We start from the raw sequence: 27,246 nt of genomic DNA on the forward strand, positions 1-27,246 counted from the left end.
TACCAGCTCCTGAGCTTCCTCACATATTGCCTGTTTTACGTTAAACTTTTTTCTTCATCAAACTTGCAGTGTTTATAAGCTGATGCTTCAGCGCCACCTAGTGGCCAATGCAGGGACTGTCCAGTGCGACTGTCTCCGATCCCAAATCCATTGACAGGTGCAAATCTGGACTATTTACACTGTTTACATGTGGCCTCTTCTGTGAACTTGAAGGGGATTCAGCACCTGGCTAACAGGAGGAGAAGATGACAGTAAAGGAATTCCACATCCACCTGTCCCAGCTGTGTGAAATTGGGCTGTTTTGTCAGTGGATTTGTTTTATTTATTCATTCTTGGATTTATGAGTTGCCCATCTGGCTGGTTACCCAGCCACTCTGGGCGACGTACAAAACAGAATAATACATTAGACATTAAGCATACCATAAGCATTAAAATATTAAAACATACAGTAAAAGTTTCAACCCATCTCAAAAGTCTGCCTGAAGAGCCAGGCCTTTAAAGTCCGGCAGAAGCTCATCATAGAGGGGGCATGTCAGAGATCATTTGGGAGGGAGTTCCATAGGGTGGGGGCCAATATTAAGAAAGCCCTCTCTCTGGTCCTCACCAGCCTAGCTGATTTAACCGGTGGGATCGAGGTGTCTTGAGAGGCTGATCTTGTCGAGCGGCATCCCTGACGGTGCTGGAGGCACTCCTTCAGATAAACTGGGCCCAAACCGTATGGGGTTTTAAAGGTCAAAACCAACACCTTGAATTGGGCCCGGTAAACAACTGGTAACCAATGTAACTCCTTCAAAACTGGAGTAATATGATCTTGTCGGTGGCTACCCTTGATCATACGAGCCACCGCATTCTGTACCAGTTGCAATTTCCAGACCGTTTTCAAGGGTAACCCCACGTAGAGCGCATTACTGTAGTCTAGGTGAGAGGTGACCAGGGCATGTACCACCGGTGGGAGCAAATGGTTGGGAAGGTAGGAGCGCAGCCTCCGTATCGGATGCAGTTGATAGAGCGCTGCCCTGCTCACAGCTGAAACTTGAGCCTCCATGGACAGCTGGGAGTCAAGAATGACCCCCAGGCTGCGGACCTGGTCCTTTAGGGGCAATAGTACCCCATTGAACATCAGGTCCACATCCCCCAACCTTCCCTTGTCTCCGACAAACAGTACCTCGGTTTTGTCAGGATTCAGCTTCAGCTTGTTCTTTCCCATCCAGTCACTCACCGAGTCCAGGCACTTGGACATGGTTTCTACAGCCAACCTCGGTGAAGATTTAAATGAGAGATAGAGCTGCGTGTCATCTGCATATTGATGACACTGCAGCCCAGATCTCCTGATGATTGCTCCCAGCGGCTTTACATAGATGTTGAATAGCATCGGGGAGAGGATAGAACCCTGTGGCACCCCACAAGTGAGAGGCCACGGATCTGAAACCTCCTCCAGTGCTACTCTTTGGTACCTACCAGAGAGGAAGGACCGGAACCACTGTAATACAGTGCCTCCTATGCCCAGCCTCTTCAGGTGGTCCAAAAGGATACCGTGGTGAACGGTATCAAAAGCCGCTGAGAGATCAAGGAACACATACCCTCATATCATCTACCAAGGCGACCAAGGCTGTTTCAGTCCCATGCCCATGTACGAGTTTAAATTGAATAGTTGATTAATTAATTAAGTTTATGCATAACTAAACCAAAATACATTTTAGGACAACCAATATGGTTCCCCCGCCCCAAAGCTGCCTGCATGTGTCATGCCACAGGCCCCTCCTCACAGAAAAGCCATTCCGTGGCATGAAGGGGGGGGGGGGTCTCTGAAGGCAGCCTTCCACAGTAACGGATCCATTGAAAAGGGTGACATTGTAATCAATGCAAAGGTTTTAAACTGATCTAACCACATAAGTTAGCCCTGTGTTTTTAGAAAACAAAAAGCCTTGTTTCGGGCAGGCTTTTGCCGCCCTCCATGGCAGACTAATGCAACAGTTGTTGTTCCTAACGTGGAACTGGTGCTATCCAGGCCACTGCACCTGCAACAAGCACAGGCCAGCTCTGCCAGGGTGACTCCCGGGCAGCCCTATGCAGTCGTCCGCCTTTCCCTTTCAGGACCCCCTCCACCTGAAGGATCTTCAAAAACGGCAGTGGCTTTGCCACTTCTGATTATTTTTGTTGTGCTTACACCTCACTTTTCCTCCAAGGAGCTCTAAGGGGTGTCCATGGTTCTTCCCTCTTAATTTAATCCCCACAACAACCCTGTGAGGTAGGCTAGGCTGAGAGGCAGCAACTGGCCCAAGGTCACCCAATGAGCTTCATGGCCAAGCTGGGATTTGAACCCTGGTCTCCCAGGTCTGAGTCCAGCGCTCTAACCACTACACTACACTGACTTTGTTGGGGGCCTGGGAGAGAGGATCCCTCTTGCCCATGACCTCTGTTCAACAGGGGGCATCAAGGGACCCTAATGGCCTCAAGTGCAGGGGACCCTCCGCAGCCCTTCCCCCTCGGTTTCCTTGGGGAGAGGGCTGCCGCTACCGCCAGGGGGAACTGTGTGGGGCATCCCCAATTGGACTGACCCTCAAGCAACGCCAAGGGGACTGGGTGGGAGTCACATGGATTTGGGCGTCTGGCTCATGGGGGATTTGGGCTGGGGCCCCCAGGCAGAGCTCCACCACAGGTGTGTCGCTGTTGCACCTTTCCCAGTGGGGGGGGGTTGCCCCCAAGGACCTCCTGTACGTAAAATGGGAGCTGTTCCACCCGGCTGGGGCTCCTCCTGCAGCCAAGATGGGCAATCGGGGGGGGGTCTTCTACAAGGGGTAATCCACCCCCCGTGGATCAGAGTCTCCCTAGGTTTGGCCTCTGGCCAGGCAGGCGTGTGAGGGGCCACGGGATGGGTGACTGCCCAATCTCCCTTTAATTCCCCTTCTCTGAGGCCGAAGGAGGCAGTTTCCACCACCATGAAAGGGCAGCTAACAGTTAATAACCCCCCCACACTGTGCTTGTGGAATCTGGCGCCATAGTTAGGGGGTCGGCCTTGTTCTCAAGGGCTCTTGACTTGCGGCTGGGGGAGCCTCGGGGAGCAAAATGATGGGGGAGGGGCTGCTGTGGCCCTGTCCCTCCCCTCGACAAGCCTTGCTCCAGGAGGGGGGGTTCTCTGCAGATGCCATCCTTGTGAGGGGCGTTGAGGGCTGGGGGGGGCAGTCTGTCACTATCCAGCCATCACTGGTCTCCCTCCTCCCATGCCGACCCTCAACTGGCCGCTGGGCTGATGGGTGCTGCAATCCCACCGCATCCGGAGCAAGCCCCTGGCCTGCCTAGGGGCCTTGCTGTGCCTCCGTGGCCTCCTGTGACCCAGGGGTAGGTGTGCAGGGGGGATTAGTTGGGGTCCCCCTCCCAGGGAGCCTCCATTGGCTCCGCCTCCTTCAGGGCATCCTCTCCTGGCACAGGCACTGGGGAAGGTCCACAGGGACACTGCGGCTCTGCAAGCTCTGCCAGCTTGCAGGTTGCGTGCCTTTCGCCGCCCCTGGATCACCAGGTACTGGGCAGAGTGGCCCCTCTGCCACCCTCACAGCAGGGTAGCACCAGGTCTAACCAGTATGATATGAGTACAGGGTTGTTTTCCCCAGGTGCAGATGGCTTCACAAGCTTTATCTTGTTCACTCTCACAACAACTCTGTGAGGTAGGCTGTCACAGTCTTACTTCACGAAGGGGAGCTGAGCAATGCATTGGGGGCCTAGTCCCATGGGGTGGCCCAGGCAACCAAGCTGGATTTAACGAACACCTGGTGCAAGAGCGAGCAAGTGACCCTGGAGGTCCAGGGCCCGCACACCAAGGGCAGTGTGCAAAAGAGCGCCTCTCCACCCGTTAAGGCTCCAGAGGGGGAGGGCGTGCAAAAAAGACGACCACCAAAGGCTTGGGCTCATTTTGCACAAGTGGGTCCACCTGGTCTGGCATCCCGATTCCTACAGGCAGATGCTTCAGGGAGGCCCATAAGCCGGGCAAAAGGGCAGCAGCCCCCACCTGCATGCCCCCAATGCCTGGTAGTCCGCGGTAGACTCTTTCTGGACATAGAAGGTGTATTTAGCTACAGTGCGCAGCAGCTGCTGAACGCCGCCACTCCTCCTCCTCCCTCTTTGCTGAGGCCATCCACAGCCACACAGTCCATTCCAGGCTGGTCACGCAGCACCTGTGGAACTCCTTCCTGTGGGCTGTGTTGAGGCTTCAATCAGACAGGTCAACAGGGTAGGAAGGTGGCACCCCCCCAAGTCTCCTCATCTGAAATTGATTATAGATCCAGTAACAGGAAGGCAACATGAAGCCAGACCTAAGAAATCAATGGTCTCAAGTCTGATGGGCCTCATCGCTCCTCCATCAAGCTGCCCCCCCCTGCAATTCGTGGTACACGCGGAGTTCGGCGCTGCGGCTCCGTGGCGCCCTTTTGCGCAGGTGGATCACCAAGACAGTGGTGGGCCCAGGAGGTGCGGCTGAGGGGAGGGCGGCAGGCACTAGGGTCCGGGGGGGGGGGAGAGCCTGCCCGAGCTGTGGCTACTCCTGCCCGTAGGTGCCGTTGTAGCTGAAGGGCAGGCTGGCGAGGCAGGGGTCCGGGCCGCCAGGGGTCCAGCGCTGGACGCTCACCCGCTCCTTGCTCCCGGGCGGGGCAGGGCGCACCATGACGACGCGGCGGGAGGCCACCGACGGGTCCTCGTCGAAAAAGTTGAAGGGCCGCAGGTAGAAGCCGACGACGTTGCCCGGCGTGGCCGTGTTGGGGATGTCCTCCGCGTGGGGGATGTGGAGGAAGCCCACCGTCACCCAGGCCACCAGGTCCTGCCGGAAAGGAGGAGCCCGGCTCAGGGTGGGGGCAGAAGGCGGGCCCGGCCGCGATTCCCCCCAGCCTCCCGCCCCCCGGGGCTCTCCCCCCCAACACCTCCCCCCCCCGCCCTTGCCTTGTTCTCCAGGCTCTCGTCGTTGCGGAGGAAGTTCTCGAAGCTGACGGTGGGCTGCCAGGGGTCGTTCTGGATGTAGAGGCTGCTGCTGGTGTCCTCCTTGTCGTGGCGCTGGGTCACTGCCACGTGGTACCTGCCGGAAGGAGGCGTCGCCTGAGCGCCCGGGGAACTCCTGGCCCGCCCTTCTCCCCTTCTGCCCCCCAAGCGCCCGGCGCCCTCCCGCTCCGGCTGAATGTGCCTGCCCTCAGTCCAGCCACAGGCAGCCGGCGGTCGTGAATGCACCCCGAGCAGAGCCCCCGCGCGTGCCCACCGACGGCTGGCTCCAGCAAGGGCGCATCCGCCGGCTCAAGGGGGCTTGAAGCGGCGGCAACGCCTGCTGGGAAGCGCGTGTGGTGCGGGGGAGTCTGCCCAAGGGCCCCTCTCTTCCTGCCCGCCCTTCGGCGCCAGCCTCACCGGCTCCAGGTGATGCCCGTCTCCTCCTTCCAGCCGCGGGGCAGGACGTGGTCGGCGTGGGAGTTGAGCTGGACGCGGTAGCTGCGCGGGTGGCCCCAGCGGTTCGGCTGCGCGGGGTTGGCGAAGAGGAGGTAGCGAGGCAGCGGCTTGCCGAAAGGGAAGGCGGCCTGCCGCTCCCGCCGGCGCGGCTGAGCTTCCAGCCGCGGCTGCACCAGGCGGTGGCCCTCCGCCCAGGGCAGGGAGATGTTCTCAAAGGCCACGTCCAGCGTCTCGAAGCTGTTCCCGACGCCTGGGAAGAAAAGGACACGGCGGAGGGGGCCCCCGAGGTCAAGGAGCGGGTCAGGCGCTGCACAGAGCAGACAAGGCCCTGCTGGGCCGAGAGGTAATACTGGGCGGAGGTCAGTGGCTGGGAGGGGCGGGGGCCTGGCTTGCGGGAGGGGCTTGACAAGGGAGGACGAAGGTTCGGGGGCTTGCGGGGAAGTCGCACATGCCCAGCCCAGCGCCCCTGCCCACAGGCGAGTCCTGCACTGCGCAGTAGGCGGCAGTCAGGGGTGCAGGGAGGAGGGAGATGTAACCGGGGGGAGGAGAAGGCTAGGGAGGTGCCAGAAAGGGCTTGGCAGCAGAAGGAGGGCGGGAAAGAGCCCTCCTGGCAAAGCAGGGCTGGGGAGGGACGCCGATTCCAGGCATAGGCCTCCTCCGGGGAAGGAGGGAGGGGAGGCGCAAGGCCACCAGCAGCCCAGGGCCTCCAAAGACAACGCAGCCAGGCCCAGCCAGGAGAACCCCTTCCCAGGCCTGAAGGCAGATTCCTGCGGCGCTGTTACTTGGAACCAGCAGAGCTGTGGCACGTGGGGAGAGAGCTCTGGACGTTATGCCCCCCCCTATCTTCAAACAAAAGTAAACAGGGACCAGAGCCGATGACGGATGCTCGTGGGCATTCTGAAGAGGCAAGCCGAGAGCAGCACGTGTGTGTGTGTGTGTGCGCGCGCGCGCAAGCTATGCTCAGCACTGAGGATGGCATCTTGACTGTGTGGGATCTGGCACTCAGGTCTGCTGCCTGCATACACAGGGCCTGTGTGAAGATGCCACAACAGGAGCTGCAAAACGGGGCAAGGTGCCCTGGGCGGACGAGCTCATCTTGCCCAAAGGCCTTAATCTGAACCAGAACTCAGCCCCAGGGCCTGGACTGCACTAGTAAGAAGGCAGACAGACAGCGGGGCTTCCCAGCAGGCTCCAGTCCCTACCTGGAAGTCATCACCGCCGACAGTGGAGGCGGCCCTGCTGACTGATGCCAAGGGGCTTGTGGGTGGGAGTGAAGCCCTCTAGGATGCTGCCGCCTAGTGACAGGGGAGGGGAGGGGCTGCCTTTGGGGGAGACTCCGCCCTCTTCCTCGTCTGCTGCTCTGGGGTGTTGCTGTGGACCCACCCACTGCATAAGGCCTGGGGTGGGGGCCCTGCGGCAGGCGCCTCTTTCTGCTACGGCCATGCTGTCTGCCATACAGTGAAAGTGGCTGGGCAGTCGCAGGCCTTGTGAAGTGTCAAGGCAAGAAAACAACTTGCAAAATCAGGATCTGTGCAAAGGGGGGGGGAGAAGGGGAAGCAGCCCAAGCAATTAGCAAGTCAAAGAAGTAGGCTGGGCGGTTCCTTTGGGAATAATCTAACACTGTGGGAGGCAGCCAGATGATCCCCCAACAAGCTTAGGAGGTGAGGAGGAGGAGGAGGAGGAGGAGGCATGCTTCTGTCATGCTGCCCCTGCGATGGAGAGACTGTCATGCAGTACACGAACCTGCCACTGGGGGACCATCCTCTCCCTGCATGGCCTTGAGGTGGCCTTTCAGAGGCAAGCGTGATGCCCCAGGGTTGCTTGGGGACAGATCCAGGTGCCTGAGCTCAGGTCAGTGGCTTGGGCGGGGAGGGCCTTGTGAGAACGTTAACACCGCCGCTTCTCATTTGCAGAAAAGAAGGGGCAATCTTGGTCTTGTGAAAACGTCTCTTGTCCTTACAGACTTGCACCCTGGGGTGGGACCAAAGGATAGTGACGGGTCCATGGGACCTTCCCTGCTCCTTGCCCCCAGCAGGAGCTGGATGGGAGGGTTCAGGGTCCTGCTGTTGAGGAAGGTCAGATCAGAATTCCCAACCATCCCGTTTTGTGGAACGAGAGACCCACCTGCAACATCCAAGTCGATCTTGTAATGCACCAAATGCGTGTGGATGTTGCCCAGCACATGGGCCTGGATGCGGTTGCCATATCGGATCCCCTCAGGTGTGTAGAAGGAGGCGTGGACGTAGCCTGTGGCGTGGACCTTGGCCTCCAGCACCCCATTTGGGAAGAGGAGGAAGTCCCAGAGGTAGTCGTAATTGTAGACAGTGGCAGTGGTGCGCAACACAAGCGCATGGCCCTTCAAGCCTCCATAGAAGTTGGAGCCCCCGTGGAAGTTGCTGTCAAAATGGCGCCTGAGTGGGACTCCCATGGGCAGCTCAAAGATGCAGATGGCACGAGGGTAGCGGACTGGACCGGTGGCATCGTACTGGTGGTAGGCATCCAAGAAGGTGGCCACTTCTGGACAGTCCACGCCGGGTGCCAGTTCATGAGTGACCGAGCCCATCCCCCACCCCACATCAATGTACTTGGTCTGCATGGCTGCCGGCGTGTTCCCCCCATAGAACGCAATGGCCTCCTGCACGCTTACTTCATAAGCGATGCGCTCCCCGTTGAAGCGCACGTCAAACAGCTGCATGCCGGTGGACGTGCGCAGCCGGAAAGCGAGGCTCCAGCCGCTGTACTCCACCAGGTTCCCACGCACGTAGTAACGATGTCCTTGTGGCTCACATACTTTGGCACCGTGCACATCAGTAGGGGGGCCGGTGGTGAAGTGCCCTCGTGGCACAAAGGTGGAGAAGAGGCTGTGCTCTGGGTGCGGGGGCAGGGGGACTATGGTCACTGCACCACGCACATAGAGCTCTGCTAGCTGCTCAGGACTGTCAAAGTACTGTCCATTGTACCAGACCTTCTGCACTGACCAGAGGTGTGGGTCAAGCTCTCTGTGGTTAATGAGGAGCTCCAGGCCAACTGGGTGCAGGAAATAGCCCTCCACAAAGCGCTGCAGCATCACCCACGTCCGCCGCTCACCCGATGTCAGGCCACGGGGTGCGATATCTGTGAAGGTGAAGCACCGGTCTCCACAGTCCTTGAGCCTGAAGCCTGAGGCATCCTGCAAGAACTTCTTCAGAGGAGCCAGGGATCCTGCTAGCCTTTCATACAGCAGTTCATATTCCAGTTGCGTCATGGGCCTGGCTGTGAAGGCCGCAGGCTGGCCAAAGGGCCGGTAAAAGGTTGGCACCGGCAGTGGCCCCACTACATACTCAGTGATGTTGGGGCTGGCCCCGGCCCCAAAGAACACCACCGCCCGGGCACGGCGGCGAGGACGGCGGTCACCTGAGTCAAGGTAGCCCAAGGCCTGGCTCTTCTTGGGGGCCAGAAGCTCCACCAGGAAGAGGCTGTTCTTGGCCAGGGATGACGGCTTCTCCTCTTTCCTTGGCTCGAGGCCCAGTTCTGGGCGGCTCATCAGGAAGTCCCGGATGGCCCGTAGTTCTGCTGGGGTCAAGTCAGAGAAAATGGAGGCCACTTCCTGGGACTGCGGGAGAGGACTGGAGTCAGCCCAGGCCAGGAGACCCAACATGGCCAACACCAAGGACCACATCTTGACCTGCAGAAGGAAACAGGCACATGGCAAAAAGAGGGCTACGCTACGCAGGCACACCAACTCTCTCCACTGTGGACAGGAAACAGTCTCCGGGTCCGTGGGCCTTGCCTTTGTCCGGGACAGTTTTCAACTTCTTCGAAACATTAGTGGCAAGCAAGTCAAAATATTCAAGTATTCAAAGTATATTATTGTAGAGCTGGAAAAGATTCAGAAAAGGGCAAGCAGAATGATCAAGGGATGGAGCGACTCCTTTATGAGGACAGGTTGCAGCATTTGATGCTTTTAGTTTAGAGAAAAGGCGAGTCAGAGGCGACCTGATAGAAGTGTATAAAATTATGCATGGCATGGAGAAAGTGGACAGATAAAAGTCTTTCTCCCTCTCTTATAACACTAGGACGTCCAATGAAGCTGAATGTTGGATGCTTCAGGACAGACAAAAGAAAGTCCTTCACGCAGGCCATAGTTAAACTATGGAACTTGCTCCCACAAGAGGCAGTGACGGCCACTAGCTTGGATGGCTTTAAAAGGGGATTGTGCAAATTCATGGAGCATAAAGCTATAAGTGGCTACTAGCCAGGATGGCTATGCTCTGGGAGGTGTCATGCTTCTGAATACCAGTTGCTAGAAACCACAAGAGGGGAGAGTGCTCTTTGCACTCAGGTCCTGCCTACGGGTTTCCCATGGGCAACCGGTTGGCCACTGTGAGAACAGAGAGCTGGGCTAGAGGGGCTACTGGCCTGATCCAGAAGACTCTTCTTATGTTAAATCCAAAGTTCAAGTGCTCTGTTGGCAAAAGGCAAGAAAGAGGGGGGGCACCTAAAAGAGGGGAGGAGGGGGCTGCTTTAAGGTGGTGCTAAAAAGCTGTCATTTGAAATGATGACAAATACTCAGTGCGCATCCTCCACAGACCTTCCTCGGGCAGAGGGCCTCTTCAGGTGTCTTGGCTTGACAAAAAACATGAATATATAATCTTGAGTGAGCTGTTTATGCTGAACCAGGATAAGATACCTGAAGTCCCTCTGTCCCCGAGGAAGACCTATGGAAGCACCACCTTGAGGTCAGTCTCTGCCTCCCTCCTCTGGGCCAGACTAGACATAACACCTTTCAGGCAATTAGGCTCTGGGTTATTTTAGCTGGTCCAGACTGGGACCACAGAGAGAGAGGGGAGGCATTTTAACTCTTCCCTGCCTTGCGGGCTGCCATCCCAATCTGGATCAGGGCCCCACACATGCTATTTGCATTGGGAGAAAAGCTCCCATGGGTGCCATCAAAAGAGCAAGCTGCCACAGAGGTTACGGAATTGCTGTGCTGTTTTCTACAATTTTAATTATTTTTTAATTGATATCCCGCCCTTCCCCCCACTAGGACCCCCACCTCTTACAAAGTGCTTTGCTTTGACTGAGGAAGGTCAGCTTTTGGACAGCTTATTTCAACAGCCAGAGCTCACCTTGCGGGAGCCAAGCACAGCTGTTTGCAAAACCACAACTCCCATGCAAGTTAATACACTTTATTAAATTTGAGCTGCTCGATCTAAGCAGGAGGTGCCAAAGCCAGAATTTACAAGGTAAAAGTCTGTGGACTCCAGTCTGTGGTAAAACACAGAAGGAGGAAGCTTCCTAGTGGTTTTGTTTCTGTATTTTAGACAAATCGCCTGATTTCAAATATTGCAACAGGTCCATGGTTTTCTTTGCTTTGCTTCCATACTGGATCAGCCAGTGAGGTGATCTTATCCTGGTTCAGCATAAACAGTGGGGTGAGGTGGGGTGGTCTGAGGAGGCCTCGGGGGGGGAAGTGTCTCCCCGTCTTCTACTCCTCCACCCTTGATGGTCGGTTCCTTTTGGTGCAATCCTTGCAGGGTGGGAGGACATAACAGGCCCCCTGCCTGCCTCCAGCCATAATGCCAGCCCGAGGGCCACTAGCTTGGAGGAGCTTTTAAAGGATTAGACAGGTCTCTCGACGGCTATTAGTTACGACTGGTAAATGGAAGAAGACCTCTGGATGTTGGAGAATGTGAGGCAGATGAGTGCATCAGGGAGAGCGCAGCACCTCTCTCCTTGGCAGCCTCCCCTTGAGCCGGCCACTGGGCAAGGTGGACCCACCTCAGTCTGATCTAGCAAGGCAGCCGGGAAGTCTCTGCATTCGCCCTCTGGGGCCCTGGCATCAGCATCAGTTGTAGGGTGTCCCTTCCAGAGCAATAGTGGCCAGACAGGGAAGAGAACCCCCCCAATACACACAGGAAGAAAGAGGGGCACGGATTGCAGAGAGGTGGCCAAGAACCTGCTCTGACTGCCGTCGTTCCATGATATATTTTTGGACTGTGTGGCTGCAGGGAGCAGGCAAGGGGGGCTCGCTGTTTAACCATGTACAGCGCTGAGCTCTCTGAAACACTAGAGAAATAGCAAACATAATTATATTAAGGAAGTGGGTTTTCTGAGCGCAGGCAGAGTGCTTTTCCCCAGCCCTGACCTCTAGCTTGCAAGCAAGTGGGAACCCCAAAACCTCTTCCCCCTCAGCAGCCTCCAAGGGCAGAGCAGAGCAGCAGCAGGGGAACAAGGAAAGACACGGCTGATCAGGGGAGGGGGAGGCAGCAGGAGGAGAAGGATTTAGGGGGCATGGCTGGTGCTGTGAGGGGCCTGCAAATCCACAGGCTGACCAGGGAAGATCAATTTGTTTGCATCGCTGGAACAGTCCCAGCATGCTGGTCTGCAAGGCTCTCCTGCAAGGAGCTGCAGGGCTGTGCGGGCATCCCAGCCTTGGCAGCAACCATTCCCGGGGAAACCTCGCCATGTTTCTTGGGTGTGACAGGGCCCTATCCGCTCCCCATATCCCTCAAGCCTCAGCTGCTGCTGCCCCCCGTGCTGAATGCCCTCCCCAGACAGAGCTTTGGCACTCTGCGGGGCCCAGAAGCTGCACCTAAAGGTGGCAGCCCTGCAGCTGAGTAGGGGTCCCCAGAACCCCCTTGCCCCCAGAGGTCCCCTTGCAGGGCCACTTACTTGGCTGGCTCCTGGCACTCCTTCCCCTCAGCTGCTGCTGCATAGACAGAGTCCTCTTGCAGACGGGCCTGAGTTATCATACCTGGGAGAGGGAGGGGAGGGGAGGGGCTGGCTGCCAAAAGGAAGCCATTGGCCGCTGCCAGCCACGGGTGGGGCTGAGTGGCAGGTGCTTGGTCTGGAGAGGCTGTCGTGGTGCCAGGGGCCAGGCAGGCTGGCACAGGCAGTGAGGGCTGGGCTTGGCCAGAGCCGGGCTCCTGGGACCCACCTCCACACCATTCCAAGTCTAGCTGGCCAAAGAGGCCGGCCAAAGGTCCTTCCAGACTGCTGCATATGCCCCTGGGCTCAGCACCCTGAGAAATGTTCAGGGCCGAAAGGGGCCCGGGGGAGGGGAAGAAAGGAAAACCCGGCCAACCCTCTAAGGACGGGGGAGAAGGAGCAGCAGTGGGGCTGGGTTTCCGGGGCAGTGCTGGGGGTGCAGGGGCTGAGAGGACTCTTGGGCAGGGAAGGTTGAGGGGGGATCCCAGGGAAGGGCGGTGTCCGTGGGGGTTCCCCTCAGCAGAGAGGAATGGGCTGGGGCTAGTGACAGGCCCCTCCCTCCTTCCAGTCCTCCAGGTGGAAAGATGGAGGAGAGATTCCCACCGGCCCCTCCTGCCTGGGGCTCTTAGAATCCTAGAATAGTCAAGTTGGAAGGGGTCCATAAGGCCATCAAGTCCATCCCGCTGCTCAATGCAGGGATCCAAATCAAAACATCTTCAGGTCTCTTGTCCCAGGGGATGGGGTGGGGGGCTGACCAGGAGACCCCAAGAGGCTTCCCTTGGGCTCTGGGGAGGAGACTGGCGCACAGGCCTCTGGCCAGCTCCTGTCCTGCCTGAGGTGAGCCTGGAGCCTAGAACTTCCTGGCTGGCCCACGAAGGCATCTTCTGCATCCCCTCCCCCCCCAAAAAAAATCCCTCCCCAGACATGGAAGCAAGCAAGCCACTTCAGTCTGGGGCACGCCATGACCTCTGAGCGTACTGAAAGGAACCCTACAGGCCCTCACTGCCACAGCGCCCTCCCCATGCTAGCGCTTGCTCTGGCCCTGCTAGTGGCCTTGAAGGCCCTTCCACCCTGGGGTCAGGCAATCTTGCCAGATCCAAAATTAAACAGGCTGGCTTGGTCGGGTGCAGCAGCGCGGCCGCAGGAATCAGTGCAGGGCTTGTCAGGTAGGTGAGAGTCAGCCGCATGCGGAAGGGTAGGGTGGGCTGCAAGGAGACACTGTGGCAGCCACGAGGGGTGTGCCTGATCCTCCCTCATTGCTTCCCCGGAATGAAAGCTATGCCAAGCCTAGGGAGCAGGGGGACAGGCGGGGGCACCTCCGGCTAAAATTAGAGACAGATACATTTTGTTCCCAGCAGCGATTTCAGGGCTTTGCTGGTGAGAGTGTGGGGAGGGAGGGAGCAGAGGGAGTTTCAGGGGCCTTTTTGAGCAGGAGAGGCTCCTGTTGAGACGAGGATCCCCACCCAGGCCCTGCCTGGTTCATCCATCTATTTGGGCAGGCCAATCTTCCCTCCCCACCCAGCTGCCCTCAGCCAGTGCAGCCAAATTGCACCCTGTGCCTCTTGCATCTGGAGACGGCACCCTCCCTTCTGCTGACCTTTTGGAAATAGCAACACCCTCCACATCTGAAGCTGAGGGGGGTAAGTTGCCATGCTCCACAGACCAGTGGTGGGGAGCCCTTTTCAACCCAAGGGACACATTCCATAAACAGTCTCCTGGGGGCCACATTCCCTGCAATGGGCAGGGCCAAAACAAAAGGGGGGGTAGTCAGTGCTGGCAGCGGGCAAGGCTATCCCACCCGTCCTCAAAACACACACACACAGCCATACAGCACACACAAGCGCACTCCACACACTGGAGGTTGAGGCAAGAGGAGATGCTGAAGGCCAAAGGCTCCTGTCCGCCTGCCAAGCAAAAGCAAAAGGGATTGTCGGCAACAAACCAACCAGCCCCTTTTCTCTCCCACCCACCACCACCAGAAGACATCACTTAAGCAAACTGTTAGAGCCACACGACAATGGAACCAATGACTTGGGGGGCAGTGGGCTCTCCGACACTGGAGGCATTCAAGAGGCAGCTGGACAGCCATCTGTTGGGAATGCTTTGATTTGGATTCCTGCATTGAGCAGGGGGTTGGACTGGATGGCCTTATAGGTCCCTTCCAATTCTATGATTCTATGCTAGGCAGAAGATGTTGGTCAGATCCCTGTGCCCGAACTGACTTTCTCAGAAAGGGAGTCTGAGCAACTGAGGCAAGCAGTGGTGATGAGAGACAAAGTTCTAGGCTGAATAGACAAAATGAAAACTGACAAATTGCCGGGTCAAGGTGGGATCCATCCCAGAGTTCTCAAAGAACTCAAATGTGGAATTGCTGATCTTCTAACAACAATCTGTAGCTTGTCCCTAAGATCAGCCTCCATACCTGAGGACTGGAAAGTGGCCAATGTAACATTTAAAAAGGGATCAAGAGGGGATCCTGGAAATTACAGACTGGTTAAACCAGTGGTTCCTTACCTGGGGTGCACACAGTGGTTCTTAACCAGGGGTGCGAGACACTTTTTCTAGGGGTGCAAGGCCCAACCAAAAATTTTGGAAAACTCATTTATTTTAGCTAAGTTAGGCTAAAACACACATTAAAATTAAATTAAAATTAAAAATGAACGGTATTTTTTCAAGGGGTGCGAAAGCATATTTTGGAAATCCAAAGGGTGCTGGCAGTGGAAAAGGTAAGAACCACTGGGTTAGACTAACATCTGCTTTTCAGTGGAAGCTGGTGGAAAGCATTATTAAAGATAGAAGAACAAGTCTTGTGGAAGCGGGGCCAGCATGGCTTCTGCAAGAGTAAGTCTTGTCTCACTAACCTATTAGAATTCTTTTGAGAGATCAACAAGCTTATTGATGGAGGTGATCCAGTTGAACTAATGTACTTGGACTTTTGAAAAGCTTCCGCCAAGGTACCTCACCAAAGACTCCTAAGCTTACCAGTCATGGAATAAGAGAAGAGGTCCTCTTGTGGATCAGGAACTGGTTAAGCTGCAGGAAGCAGAGAGCAGGAATAAATGGACAGTTCTTCTGATGGAGGGCTGTAGAAAGGAGAGACCCCCAAGGATCGGTATTGGGTCCTGTGCTTTTTAACTTGTTCAGAAACTATCTAGAGTTGGGGGTCAACAGTGAGGTGGGCATGTTTGATGGTGATACAAAATTATTTAGGGTGATAAAAACAAAAATTGATTGCAAAGAGCTCCCAAAAGTTCTCTCCAAACTGGGTGAATAAATGGAAAATGCAATTCAGTGTAAACAAGTGGAAAGTAATGCCTGTTGCGGCAAAAAATCAGAATTTCACATATATGCTCATGGGGTCTGACCTGGCGGTGGCTGACCCAAAGTGAGACCTTGAGGTCATTGTGGATTGCTCAATTGGCCATATGTTGACCCAGTGTGGGCAGCGGTGAAAAAGGCAAATTCCATGTTACGGGTGGTAGGAAAGGTATTGAAAACAAAACTGCTGATATCAAAATGCCATTATACAAATCTATGGTGCAATTGCATTTGGAATATTGTGTACAGTTCTGGTTGCATCACTTCAAAAAGGATATTGTGGAGCTGGAAAAGGTTCAGAAAAGGGCAATCAGAATGATCAAGGGGATGGAGCGACTCCCTATGAGGAAAGGTTGCAGCATTTGGGGCTTTTTAGTTTAGAGAAAAGGCGAGTTAGAGGTGACATGAGAGAAGTGTATACAATTACACATGGCTATGAGAAAGTGGATGGAAAAAAGCTGTTTTCCCTCCCTCATAACACCAGAACTCATGGAGGTCCATTGAAGCTGAATGTTGGAAGATTCAGGACAGACAAAAGAAAGGGCTTCTTCACACAGCTCATAGTTCAACTATGGAATTTGCTCCCACAGAAGGCAGCGTTGGCCACCAGCTTGGATGGCTTTAAAGAGGATACATTCATGGAGGAGGAGAAGGCAATCATTGTACCTCCGTGGTTGGAGGCCTCTGAATACCACCTGCGGAAAATGTGGGAGGAGAGAGTGCACTTGTGCACAGGGCCTACTCGCGGCTTCCTGTTGGCATCTGGTTGGTCACTGTGAGGGCAGGATGCTGGACTGGGTGCAGCTTTGGTCTGGTAAAGGAGGGAGAAATTATGGAACAATCTTCCTGATGAGGTACGCCTGGCGCCAACATTATTATCTTTTCGGCGCCAGGTTAAAACTCTCCTCTTCTCCCAGGCATTTTAGTATGTGTTAAAATTGTTTTTTAACTTTTTAAGAATTTAAAAATTTTAAAGATGTTTTAAATTGTCTAAATATGTGGTTTATTTTATTTGATGTATGACTGTTGTGAACCGCCCAGAGGGCTTCGGCTATGGGGCAGTATATAAATTTAATAAAATAAATAAATAAAATAAATAAATACACCTAAGAAATTTGATAATAAATTTAAGAATAAAAACTATTTAACCTATAGAAGATAAGCTAAAGTCAATATTAACAGCTTTAGAACTAAAGTTAATAGAGAAAGGACACAAAGAATTTTTGCAAAGGGAGATAATAATTAAGGTATTTAGACGCCCAGAACCTTTTAGTAAATGTGACAAAACAACAGATGGTTTATAAAACAATGTAGACTCTGTTAGGATAAATAATACACAGTTGCGGAGACTCAAGGAAGGACTAGAAATGGTGCCGGATTTAGACTTGGTGAGGCCCTAAGCTATATAAAGCTTGGAGGCCCTTTGTTAAAAAATTACACCATATATTCAGTACACATAAAATTTTAAAAGCCCCCCCAAAAAATTCTGAAATTTTTTGAGGCCCCTGCAGATTGTGAGGCCCTAAGCTGTAGCTTGTTTAGTTTATGCCTAAATCTGGCACTGACTAGAAGGAAGTAATTTAAAGGACTATACAACAGAAGTCATTATCATAATAGTTACTGGATGCACTGGAACAAACAAGAATGTGGAAGTACACTTTGAACCAGCGTAACAGATAATATTCTGAAAGAATCAAGGCCTGTGACTTACATTTGAAATTTGCAGACTGAAGATAAAACAGTGAAGCATTCAGAGAGCAAGAAACAAATTATTGGCTTCACAGAATGCAGTAAGTCTCTCTCTTGCTCCATTTCTGTCTCCTAAGCCCCATTTCCCCACAATTCCTAGTTCTTCTCTGTTACCAATTTGGATGGTTTTAAAAGAGGATTAGACAAATTTATGGAGAAAAAGGCTATCAGTGGCTACTAGGCATGGAGGCTATGCGCTGCCTCCTTAGGTGGAGGCTTCATGCTTCCAAATGCCAGTTGCTGGCAATCTCAGGAGAGCTGTAGGAGCTGCTCTTGAGCTCAGTCCCTGTTTGCAGGCTTCCCATTGGGGCACCTGGTTGGCCACTGTGAGAACAGGATGCTGGACTGGGTGGGCCTCCTTTGACCTGTTTTGCTGTAAGGCTCTTATGCTCTTGTCAGTCTGATGATGATTGCCCACCATTCACCAGTAGGTCCCAGGGCAGGTTACAGAATTTAAAACTCAGTATTAAAAACAATTCAAATATAATTGCATTCAAAGGAATAGGATGGTTCCTCCTGAAACATACATCTCAAGTGCCGAAGGGCCAGGGGGAAGAGGCGCATCTTTAACGGTCGCCGAAAACTACAGCGAAGGTGCCTGGTGCACCTCTGTAGGGAGGGAATTCCACAACTTAGGGGTTGCCACAGGACTTCTGAGGGTGGCAAAATGACCAAACAGCCCCCTCTGCTGATCTTAACACCCAAGATGATCTGTAGGAAAGGAGGCAATATTTCAGATATTTGGGGCCTAAGTCATTTCAGGATTTAAACTAATGTGAGCGCCTTGAATTGGGCCCCAAACAGAACTGGCAATCAATTACCCCTGTACTGGGCTCCTGTTGGGAGGAAGGGCGGGATATAAATCAAATAATCATAGTAGTACAGTAGGGGCCCCCTTTTCGGCATTCTGTTAATATGGCGCCAGCAGGGTGATCAGCTGGAGGGGGGACTGGAGCACCCCGTGCTCCAGCTGATCTCGCCGGAGGAGGGGAAGATCAGCTGGAGGGTGCTACAGCTGATCTCCGGCGCAATCAGCGGGTTAGGTGCCAGACCCCCGTGCTACAGCTGATCTGCTTTTCGGCAGTTTTTGCTTTCCAGTGGGGGTCTGGAGCGGGGCACTGCTGCAATACTATTTCTCCCCCACAGCTCTATTATGTTTTCTGAGGCCTACCTTGATGGTAAGCCACTTCCCCATTATTGAAGGCATGAATACATGGAGAAACCAAAGAAGAGAGAAAAAAGAAAGGGGGCGTTAAAAATACATTTATATCCTACCTTTTCCCTCTCATGAAATCCAAGGCGGCATATGTGTGGTTCCCTGGTAGTCACCCATCCCAGCAGTGACCTGGCCAGACCTGCTGAGGCAGTGGCCTCCTGCACCGTCAGACCAAATCCTGGGCGGAACAGATAAGGATAACAATCTGGCCGACTCCTTTATTTTCATGTCCCCCTAAGATTCCATCTGCCTCCTTGTTTCCTGGCATGAATATGCACCCATTACATTTCCCTTTTTTAAAAAAACAACCCTTGAGATTAGGGCAGCGTTTCCCAACTAGTGGGCCACCAGATGTTGTTGGACCACAATTCCTATCTTTCCTGACCATTTGCAATGCTGGCTGAGGCTGATGGGAGTTGTGGTCCAACAACACCTGGTGGCCCACTAGTTGGGAAAGGCTGGATTAGGGTGACCTCACAACACCAAAAAAAGGAAAAATGCACCACCAGAAAACAGAGCACGTTTGCGTGTCTTAATTTATATTCACAGTTAGATTTTTACTATAATTTTTACTATAATTTTGCCAGAAATACATCTCATCATAGCAGGAAGAGTGTGGCCAGGTGACCTCTGTGCCTGCTCACTCTCGCTGGCTGTGGAAGAGCAATTGGAAGGCCTCTGTCATGGCCCCGTCAGAGGACTCCTTAGATGAGGACGACTCGGGAGTAACAGCAGCAGACCCAGGAGCAGCAGGAGACACGGAGGAGCCTCCTGAGAATCCAGCTCCTTCTGCCCCTCAGCTGCAGAGCACCCCAGGGACAGCAGAGGCCCTGCAGCCAGACACAGACAGTGAACAGGATACTCCCCCCTCACCTGCAGAACGTAGACAGCAGAAGGTCAGGCAGAAGAGAGGCAGGCCTGTCTCCTTAAGGCCCAAACGCTGAGGGCTCACACCTGCTGTCCATCCTGCTCTTTATAAGGCACACCTTGGCTGCAGCTTGTTGCTGACTGCAACGTCAGGCGTGGCTTTGTGTAGACCTAGTTTCCTTGCAGCATCTCTTTGACTGACCCCCTTGGCAATTGATCCCGGACCTCCACTGACCTCGCTTCTGGACTTCTGACTCGGCAAGTACGCTTCGGATAGGCCTGGCAGATTTACAACCCGACTGCTGGCTAAGGACTTTCCTTCCCTGCCAAAGACCCAGGAATTTCCAGCCCCCCCTGACACTGCTGATGCAGTGTAGAGCTGACAGCCTCTGCCACTCTGGAAGATCAGGGTTAGGGGGTTGTACTGGTGGACTGGAAAGCCTTTCACATGGGACTGGTCTCTGTAAATCAGGACACAAGGCCATCTCTCATGATCCAAGAAAAAATACTTCTTGTCAAAGTTACAGGTAGTCTGCCCCTCTTCTCCAGGGCATCCTTTTGGGGGTACTCTCCCAGAGCAGCTGTTTAGTGGGGAAGGTTTGTGTTTGTAGGGTAGGGTGTTTCCCCTGTACATGATCAGCCCACCACTTCCCCCATAGGTACATGAGTTCAGTCCCCCCAATGCGCTGAGCCATTCTGAGGTGCCATTTTGTTAACGTGTATGGGGTTTCCGTGCCACCTCTTCCCTCTTACCAATGACTTGACCACCTTAGAAGGTCCTCTGCAATTTCCCAAGCCTCCTACTGGGTCACTGGGAGAGTGTGTTGACACAATCACAAAAGACCCTCTCCCAAATCCTTCTCAGGAAGGGCAGGGCAACAATAGCACCAGCAGCACCTTGGAGACAGATGAGCTTCTCCCCAAAGATGCCCTTAGAATTCAGGTCTGCACGTGCAGGATGCTTCTTAAGTAGGTCTTGAGTCTACCTCATGATTTGCAAATTGCTCCTGCAAAGTTCTGGAAACCTCAACTAGACTCTACTGTGGTGCTGTCTGCTTGGATGGTGGAGCCCCCAACAGCCCACTGCCACTTTCAGCCGTTTTGAGGCACAGGCCTCAGGCAGTGGGGTAGAGAGACTAAAGAATCTCAAGCAGCAGGAAGAGGAACTATTATATGAGCCAATGAGCTCTGTGTAAACAGCGGAAGAGGACAAGGAAGAGCCTTTCTATGAAACAATGGCCCTTTTAAGTGTCCCAAGAGTGCATATTGAGGGCAACAGAGCAGGGGAGAGCTGTGGGCTGCGCATGGGTGTTTGGGATCAACTGTAAGGCAGGTGGTCATTTTCTGTTCCTCTGTATATGGTTGACAGATAAAGGATGAGGATGATGCGCTCTATGCCCTGAACCAACCGTTCTGCTGCTTTTGTTGCACAGGGCACAGTGTGGAGTAACAAGCTCTTCAGCACAGAAATCACGACTCAGAGTTTGCAATAACAAACAAAACCTTTATCCAAGCCTCACCAACATACATAGCTTTCTCCTATTACCCCCCACACATCCTGTTCTGTGCTTGCAGGCTTTATGCCGGGCCAACAGATAAGCCGCAGCTGTGTGGCCTCTCCAAGTTGAGTAGTCATTGTTAACCCCTTCCTACCTCGGGGAATGACTTAGCAACATTACTCAACAAAGGAATTACTGCAAAATGGAGATAAGGGTGACTGTGGATTCAAAGTGCTGTCATACTTACATTTGTGTAAACCTCACAAAACCGGAGGAGGAGGAGGAGGGATGATGATTTATTAGACTTGCTAGTCGTTTGTTACCCAAACATCTCCAAGTGACTTCCACTGCATTAAAAACACAATACCATAAAAACAGAACAAACAATTATAGCCCCAGGAAATTTGGCAGCACAGTAATTACAAAACATCATTTCAGTCCTATCAAATGCCTGGGGGGAAAAGAATAGCCTTTACCTGGAGCCAAAAAGATGTCAACAAAGGTGCCAGGACAGGTGGACCTCACCAGGGAGAACATTCCAGATATGGGGAGCCACAACTGAAAAGGCCCTCTCCCTTGTCCCCATCATCCAAGGGGGGATCTCGCGAAGGACCTCAAAGGGTCTGGGCAGGATGTTTCAAAAGATGATAGAATCCTGAGCGGTAAAGAGCTTTAGACGTCAAAAGTAGCCAGGGGATCCCTGTCCAGATAGGGTCCTCATTAGATCCAATTGCTTGTGGGTGGAAGGTCTCTCTGTGATGTCTTTCAAAGAACAGCTCATGAATCTGGAACTTTGGCAGACCAATTGCTTTGGGACAGAATTCACCCCCCCCCATTTTATAGTGCTGCATATTACACAAAGGGGAACATCTGGGATTAAGGGGTGCCCTTTTTTTCACCCTTGACAAATCCTAAGACTATGCAGCCATTGTTTGAAACACCCCATGTGCAGCATTAACATTTAGTTAGGCCTTTAGTATTTATTTATTTATTTATTTACTTTCATTTCTAGACCGCCCATAGCTAATAGCTCTCTGGGCGGTGTACAAAACGAGATTAAAATACAATATAGAATGAAATCAGTAACAGAGAGGACACATTAAACTAAAACATTAAACATTAAAATGCCTGGGAGTACAGCCAGGTCTTAACCTGGCGCCTAAAAGAAAGAACCGTAGGCGCCAAGCGTATTTCCTCCGGTAAGCTGTTCCACAATTCGGGGGCCACCACAGAAAAGGCCCTAGATCTAGTAACTGTCCTCCGGGCATCCTGGTGAGTTGGTACCCGGAGGAGGGCCTTAGATACTGAACGAAGTGAACGGGTAGGTTCATAGCAGGAGAGGCGTTCCACAAGGTATTGCGGTCCCACACCGTGTAAGGCTTTATAGGTCAACACCAGCACCTTGAATCTAGCTCGGAAACAAATAGGTAGCCAGTGCAAGCGAGCCAGGACAGGTGTTATATGCGCAGACCGATTGGTCCTTGTCAACAGCCTGGCTGCCGCATTTTGCACTAGCTGAAGTTTCCGAACAGTCTTCAAGGGCAGCCCTACGTAGAGCGCATTACAGTAATCCAGTCTAGAAGTCACCAGAGCGTGGACAACCGAATATTATATTCCGAATATAATAAAGTATATTATTGAGAGCCAGTGTGGTGTAGTGGTTAAGGTGCTGGGCTACAACCTGGGAGACCAGGGTTCAAATCCCCACACAGCCATGAAGCTCACTGGGTGACCTTGGGCCAGTCACTGTCTCTCAGTCTCAGAGGAAGGCAATGGTAAACCCCCTCTGAATAGCGCTTACCATGAAAACCCTATTCATAGGGGCGCCGTAAGTCGGAATCGACTTGAAGGCAGTCCATTTTCCATTCAGTACGTTATTAGTAAAAACAGTGATAACTGTGGTCCTGCTTGCGGGCTTCCCCCAGGCACCTGGTTGGCCAATGTGAGAACAGGATGCTGGGCTAGATGGGCCGCTGGCCCGATCCAGCAGGCTCTTATGTTCTTAACCACAGGTTACCACTGGAGGATGCTACTCCTACTAGAGTATCTCCTCCTCCTCTGGCTACCACATTAAAAACTCCATGATAGATGTAAGAGAGTGGATGGTATTTGAGGACATGGGGGCATATGTGAGAGGCTGCAGGAATGAATTCTCCAGGCCCATTGAGGGCAGGTAGAAAGCTGTCCGATGTTCTCCTGGCAACATGTTTGGGGTGAAGGTGCTCACAACCAATCTGATGAGTCTTCCACAAATGGCACTTTTTGGTAGGAAATCATATGAGACGCCTAGAAAGTTCTTGCTGCTAGATAATGCAGACAATAACTGTGCACCTTCACCTATAATCAGGCAATTTCAGAGATGATCCAGTCGAAATAGGCTTGCTCTGAATTTTGTTCCTGCTCTCCCAAAATCTCCTAAACTTCTCTAGCATATTTCTTTTCTGTGTACCGGAATCTTTCATAGAACTGGAAGAGAGCCAGGGAATTATTTGTTTTTATATTGTATTTATACTAGCTCAGATATATTGCAAGCCATTTTGTGATGGCTTTTTCCTCCCTTGGAAAGCTGGGTATAAATTCTGTCCTAAATAAATTCCTGCTGCGGTTGATTTTGATCACTTCAAAAACACGCCACACAATCATATATGGACTAATGTTAGCATTTGGGAAGAAGCAAAGACCACCAGTGTTGAAACAATGATCTTTCAACATCAACTTCGCTGGACCGGCCATGTTGTTTGAATGCCTGATCACCGTCTTCCAAAACAGCTACTTTACTCCCAATTTAAGGATGGAAAACAGAAAATCGGTGGACAGCAAGAGAGGTTTAAAAATGTTCCTAAACAAATCTAAAAAAAGTAACATGAGCCTCAAGAACTGGGAAGTCTTGGCCCATGAATGTCCCAAATGGAGGTCGGCTATTATCAAAGGTGCTGTGGACTTTGAAGAAGCACGAATACAGGGCAAAAGGAACAAACGAGCTAAGCAGAAGGCACGTCAAATAAATCCTCATCGCGACCATCTTCCATCTGGAAACCTATGTCCTCACTGTCGGAGGCTGTGTGGATCCAGAATTGGCCTCCACAGTCACTTATGGACCTTATCTTGGAAGACAATCTTACTCGGCCACAAGTGATCGCCAATGAATGAATGACAGGGACTGTGGGAAATGGCTCATGGCTCAGAGATTCATCATTTTGATAAGTGAATCATAGTCGGCCGCACAACCCTGGGTGGGCATCAGGGTCAAAGGCATAGAAGAGCCATTGCTAAATTCATTACACTTGATTAAAAGGGGGGCAGGTCTTCAATTTTTGCCCATCACTAGTATGAGTTGCAGGTACCCCCTCACAAAAAAATCAGGCAAAAGGGGCTCAACTTGAACCTGAAATATACAAGGTGATGAAATCAGCATGGTAATGCTTGACATTGAACAATTTCTGGCATTGTCCTTGCTGAACCCTGCATTATTGACAAATCAGTGGTTGGGCAGCTGACCCAAGAACAAGTTTTCCTGATTGCACACTAGGCTGCCTGCCAGAATGCCAAATACTTTCATCCTCACACGCTCAATGGCACGTTTGGCTTTGGCTGTCAGCAGCACTTCTGCCTGCCCCCTACCTGTTTTCACCCTTTTCTCCAAAGCGAAACCGCCATTCTTATTGCCATTACTGCTCTTCAAGCAGAACATGCCTTTGCAGCAGGCAAGTTTAATTTGCACATCTGCTCCATTCACAGGTCACTACTTTCAAATACCTCGGCATCCACTTCTCTAACAGACTTTCCTGGGCCCCGCAGCTAAAGGCAATAAACTTAGCCAGCGCCCAAGCCTTGGGGATAGCCAAAAGGTTTTTTTTCACTCAAGGAGGACAACTCATCCTCCCCATGATTAAAATACTAAAATCTGAAATACTCCCAAAAATTCTATACGGAGCAGAATTGTGGGGATTAAGAGCTAGAACCATCTTAGAGCACACGCAAAATGTGTTCATGAGACAAATGCTAGACCTCCCAACAGGGACCCCGTCCGCCCATCTTAGAGCGGAGTTAGGTTTACCCTCAATGGCTGCACGCATCGATCTAACCTGCATACGTTACTGGCTTAGAATTTATAATATGAATGATGCAGCCCTGGTCAAACAGTGCTGGCATGAACAAATGCAGTCCGGTGGATGGGCAACTGAATGCCAGGCATTATTCTCAAAATATGATCTATCTCAGGCCAAACTGATTGAGCTAAGCAGAGCCGCCCTCCGGAACTGGATTTTTCATAGCGATGCAAGCCAAGACCGGATGACCATAGTGACAGCTCCGTTTTCACCTTGGTATCCCTATTTCAAACTTAACCATTTTTTGTCTGATTATCTTCATGTAGTCGATAGAGGCATCATTAGAAGAGCTTTCACAGCCCTCGCTTCCAAACCATGCCTATAGCCTATTTGGAAGGCCGGTATAGGGGCACTCCAGCTGCTCAACGTCAATGCATATATGGCTGCAAAGCAATACAGGAGTTAGTTCATTATCTTTTTTACTGTCCACTCTACGATGAACCCAGGAAAAATTTTTTGACACATCTTTTAGATTTCTCAGCGCCCTGCTCTGATAGAGAGAAGGCCTGTATGCTTTTATCCGATAACTTTAAATCAGTGACCCTCACAGTCGCTAACTTTGCGTTGGCCACGCAAAAACTGAGACAGGCCTTTGTCAAAGACTCCTCTACATCGGCATATACTTTTATGATCCCTACTATGATATGAACTCAACAATGTCTGTAAATATTTGTGCACAAGGCCTATGGCTATACGTTGCAATAAAGTTTTATACCATCTGCTCCATTCAGCAGCATTTTTCTCCTGAAAAAAACAAATTGTTGTGCAGTGGCCCTGTTAAGTTCGGTTTGTTTGCACAGTCCTAGACTTATAAGCCACAGTTTCCAGCCTCCAGTTTGTTCCAGAGCCACTGCAGTATCTTTATAGAAGTCCCCCCCCCATGAACTGGGTGCCCCCAAGTAGCAAGCAACTGTTAGAGAACAAAATAATAAACTTGTGCTGCTTGATGTATATCATGAGGCAAAAAAACTGCTCTGTTCTAAACAAAATGCATTCAATTTTTTTTAAAAAAAACTGGAAAATTACTTGCAGCCTTGTTTTTGTTATTTTAAAATGTTTTTCTGTACTGCCCTTAGCAGAGCTTCCAAGGTTTTACAAAAAAGAAAATACAAATTAAACAAACATATAAAAAATTAATAAAGAGGTCATTGCCTGGAGATGGAAAGGTAACAAGGTTGGTCCCAGGTCAGCTTCCCGGGGGGGGGGGATTCCACAAGCCTTTGTCACCTTGGATTTAGTGCATAGACTTGGAATGGACAGAATTAAGTATTGTTAGACACACACACCCCTCTGAGACTTCAGGGGTGCCAGCACTTACCTCAAGTTCAGTTTCCTGGGAATGAAGGTCACTGGAGACTGGTGACTTTCTGATACATGGTTTTATTTCATCATATCCACAGGTTGAGTGTAAGAAGGAAAGTCTAATGGCGCCAACATTCCCAACAGATCTAGATTGCTCCATTAGGTTTCTAGGGGAGACCCAAAGCCATAGCTTTGGTTGCAGCACACAGAATGAGTCAGGCCTCTGTGTTTTCAAGTTCCAAAGAGACTAGCCCAGGCTAGCTAGCCTCTGGCCTATGGTTCTCCTGCCCCTAGGATGATGTGGCCTCCAGCCAGGGGGGGACTGCCCCCTCCTTCTGGAAGCATCACTAACGAGTCATTTCTGTGTCAACATACATGCAGTTGGGCAACTCTTTAGTCATGTAGAAAGGCCGCTTAACAGCCCTGGCTAGGGCCGTTAACAAAGAGACAAGTTTGGCCTCTTCAGCAGTTCTTTCTGGTACAGACTCCCCTCTTTCAGATGTAAGACCACAGGCTTGGATGGTGCACACAGATGACATCCATACCAACCCACACTCTTATAACAGTATGTATGTCCAGACCAGGAGATTACAGATGTGGCTGGGCCCTTTCATCAGGCAGAGCAAGGAGAGTGCCCCAGGCGGCAGATGGTGTAGACAGGCACGGAGCGGCAGCAACAAGATGCTGGGCCAAGGCAATACTGTGGCACCCAAGGGGCCCACTAAGCTAACCTTGGGCGCGTTGGAGAACACAGGGCCTATTTCTTGTCCCTTGCCTCAGGCAGCAAAATGTCTCTGGCCAGCCCCATTATGATCCATCGGGCAGGGCCAAGATGGCAGGAAGGCATCAAGGCACTTGAAGGAAATTATCCCATGTTTAACAGGAGGACATCAAAAGAGCGAAATGAACCATTGATCTTTCCAGCAGGTGAGATGGGCAACCAATTCTCCAAATGTCACCAAATGTATTACTTGGAGGAACTGAATCCTGCAGAGTTAAAGTTGTTATTTACACAAAGGTGCTCAAGCGGACTCAGTACTACAGATCAAGGTGGGGAGAAAGAGACTGCCTTAATTCA

General features: G+C 52.0%; 1 protein-coding gene across 2 annotated transcripts; it reads right to left on the reverse strand.

The window, feature by feature from the left end:
- Nucleotides 1–299: 299 nt before the first annotated feature.
- On the reverse strand, nt 300–26,272 carry AOC1 (amine oxidase copper containing 1). Of its 2 annotated transcripts, XM_061586375.1 has the most exons (7): nt 26,185–26,272; nt 21,005–21,104; nt 18,451–18,569; nt 7,543–9,082; nt 5,380–5,668; nt 4,927–5,059; nt 300–4,807 (listed from the first exon to the last, which is right to left on the reverse strand). In XM_061586375.1, the coding sequence occupies exons 4-7, from the start codon at nt 9,074–9,076 to the stop codon at nt 4,529–4,531; spliced, it is 2,235 nt and encodes a 744-aa protein (XP_061442359.1). In that variant the 5' UTR covers nt 9,077–9,082; nt 18,451–18,569; nt 21,005–21,104; nt 26,185–26,272; the 3' UTR covers nt 300–4,528. The 2 variants fall into 2 exon arrangements, with proteins under 2 accessions (XP_061442359.1, XP_061442360.1); XM_061586376.1 differs by lacking the exons at nt 18,451–18,569; nt 21,005–21,104; nt 26,185–26,272 and adding an exon at nt 12,073–12,133.
- Between the last annotated feature and the right edge of the window lie 974 nt (nt 26,273–27,246).

Source organism: Rhineura floridana, chromosome 10 (genome assembly GCF_030035675.1).
Source record: "Rhineura floridana isolate rRhiFlo1 chromosome 10, rRhiFlo1.hap2, whole genome shotgun sequence".
Taxonomy (NCBI): Eukaryota; Metazoa; Chordata; class Lepidosauria; order Squamata; family Rhineuridae; genus Rhineura; species Rhineura floridana.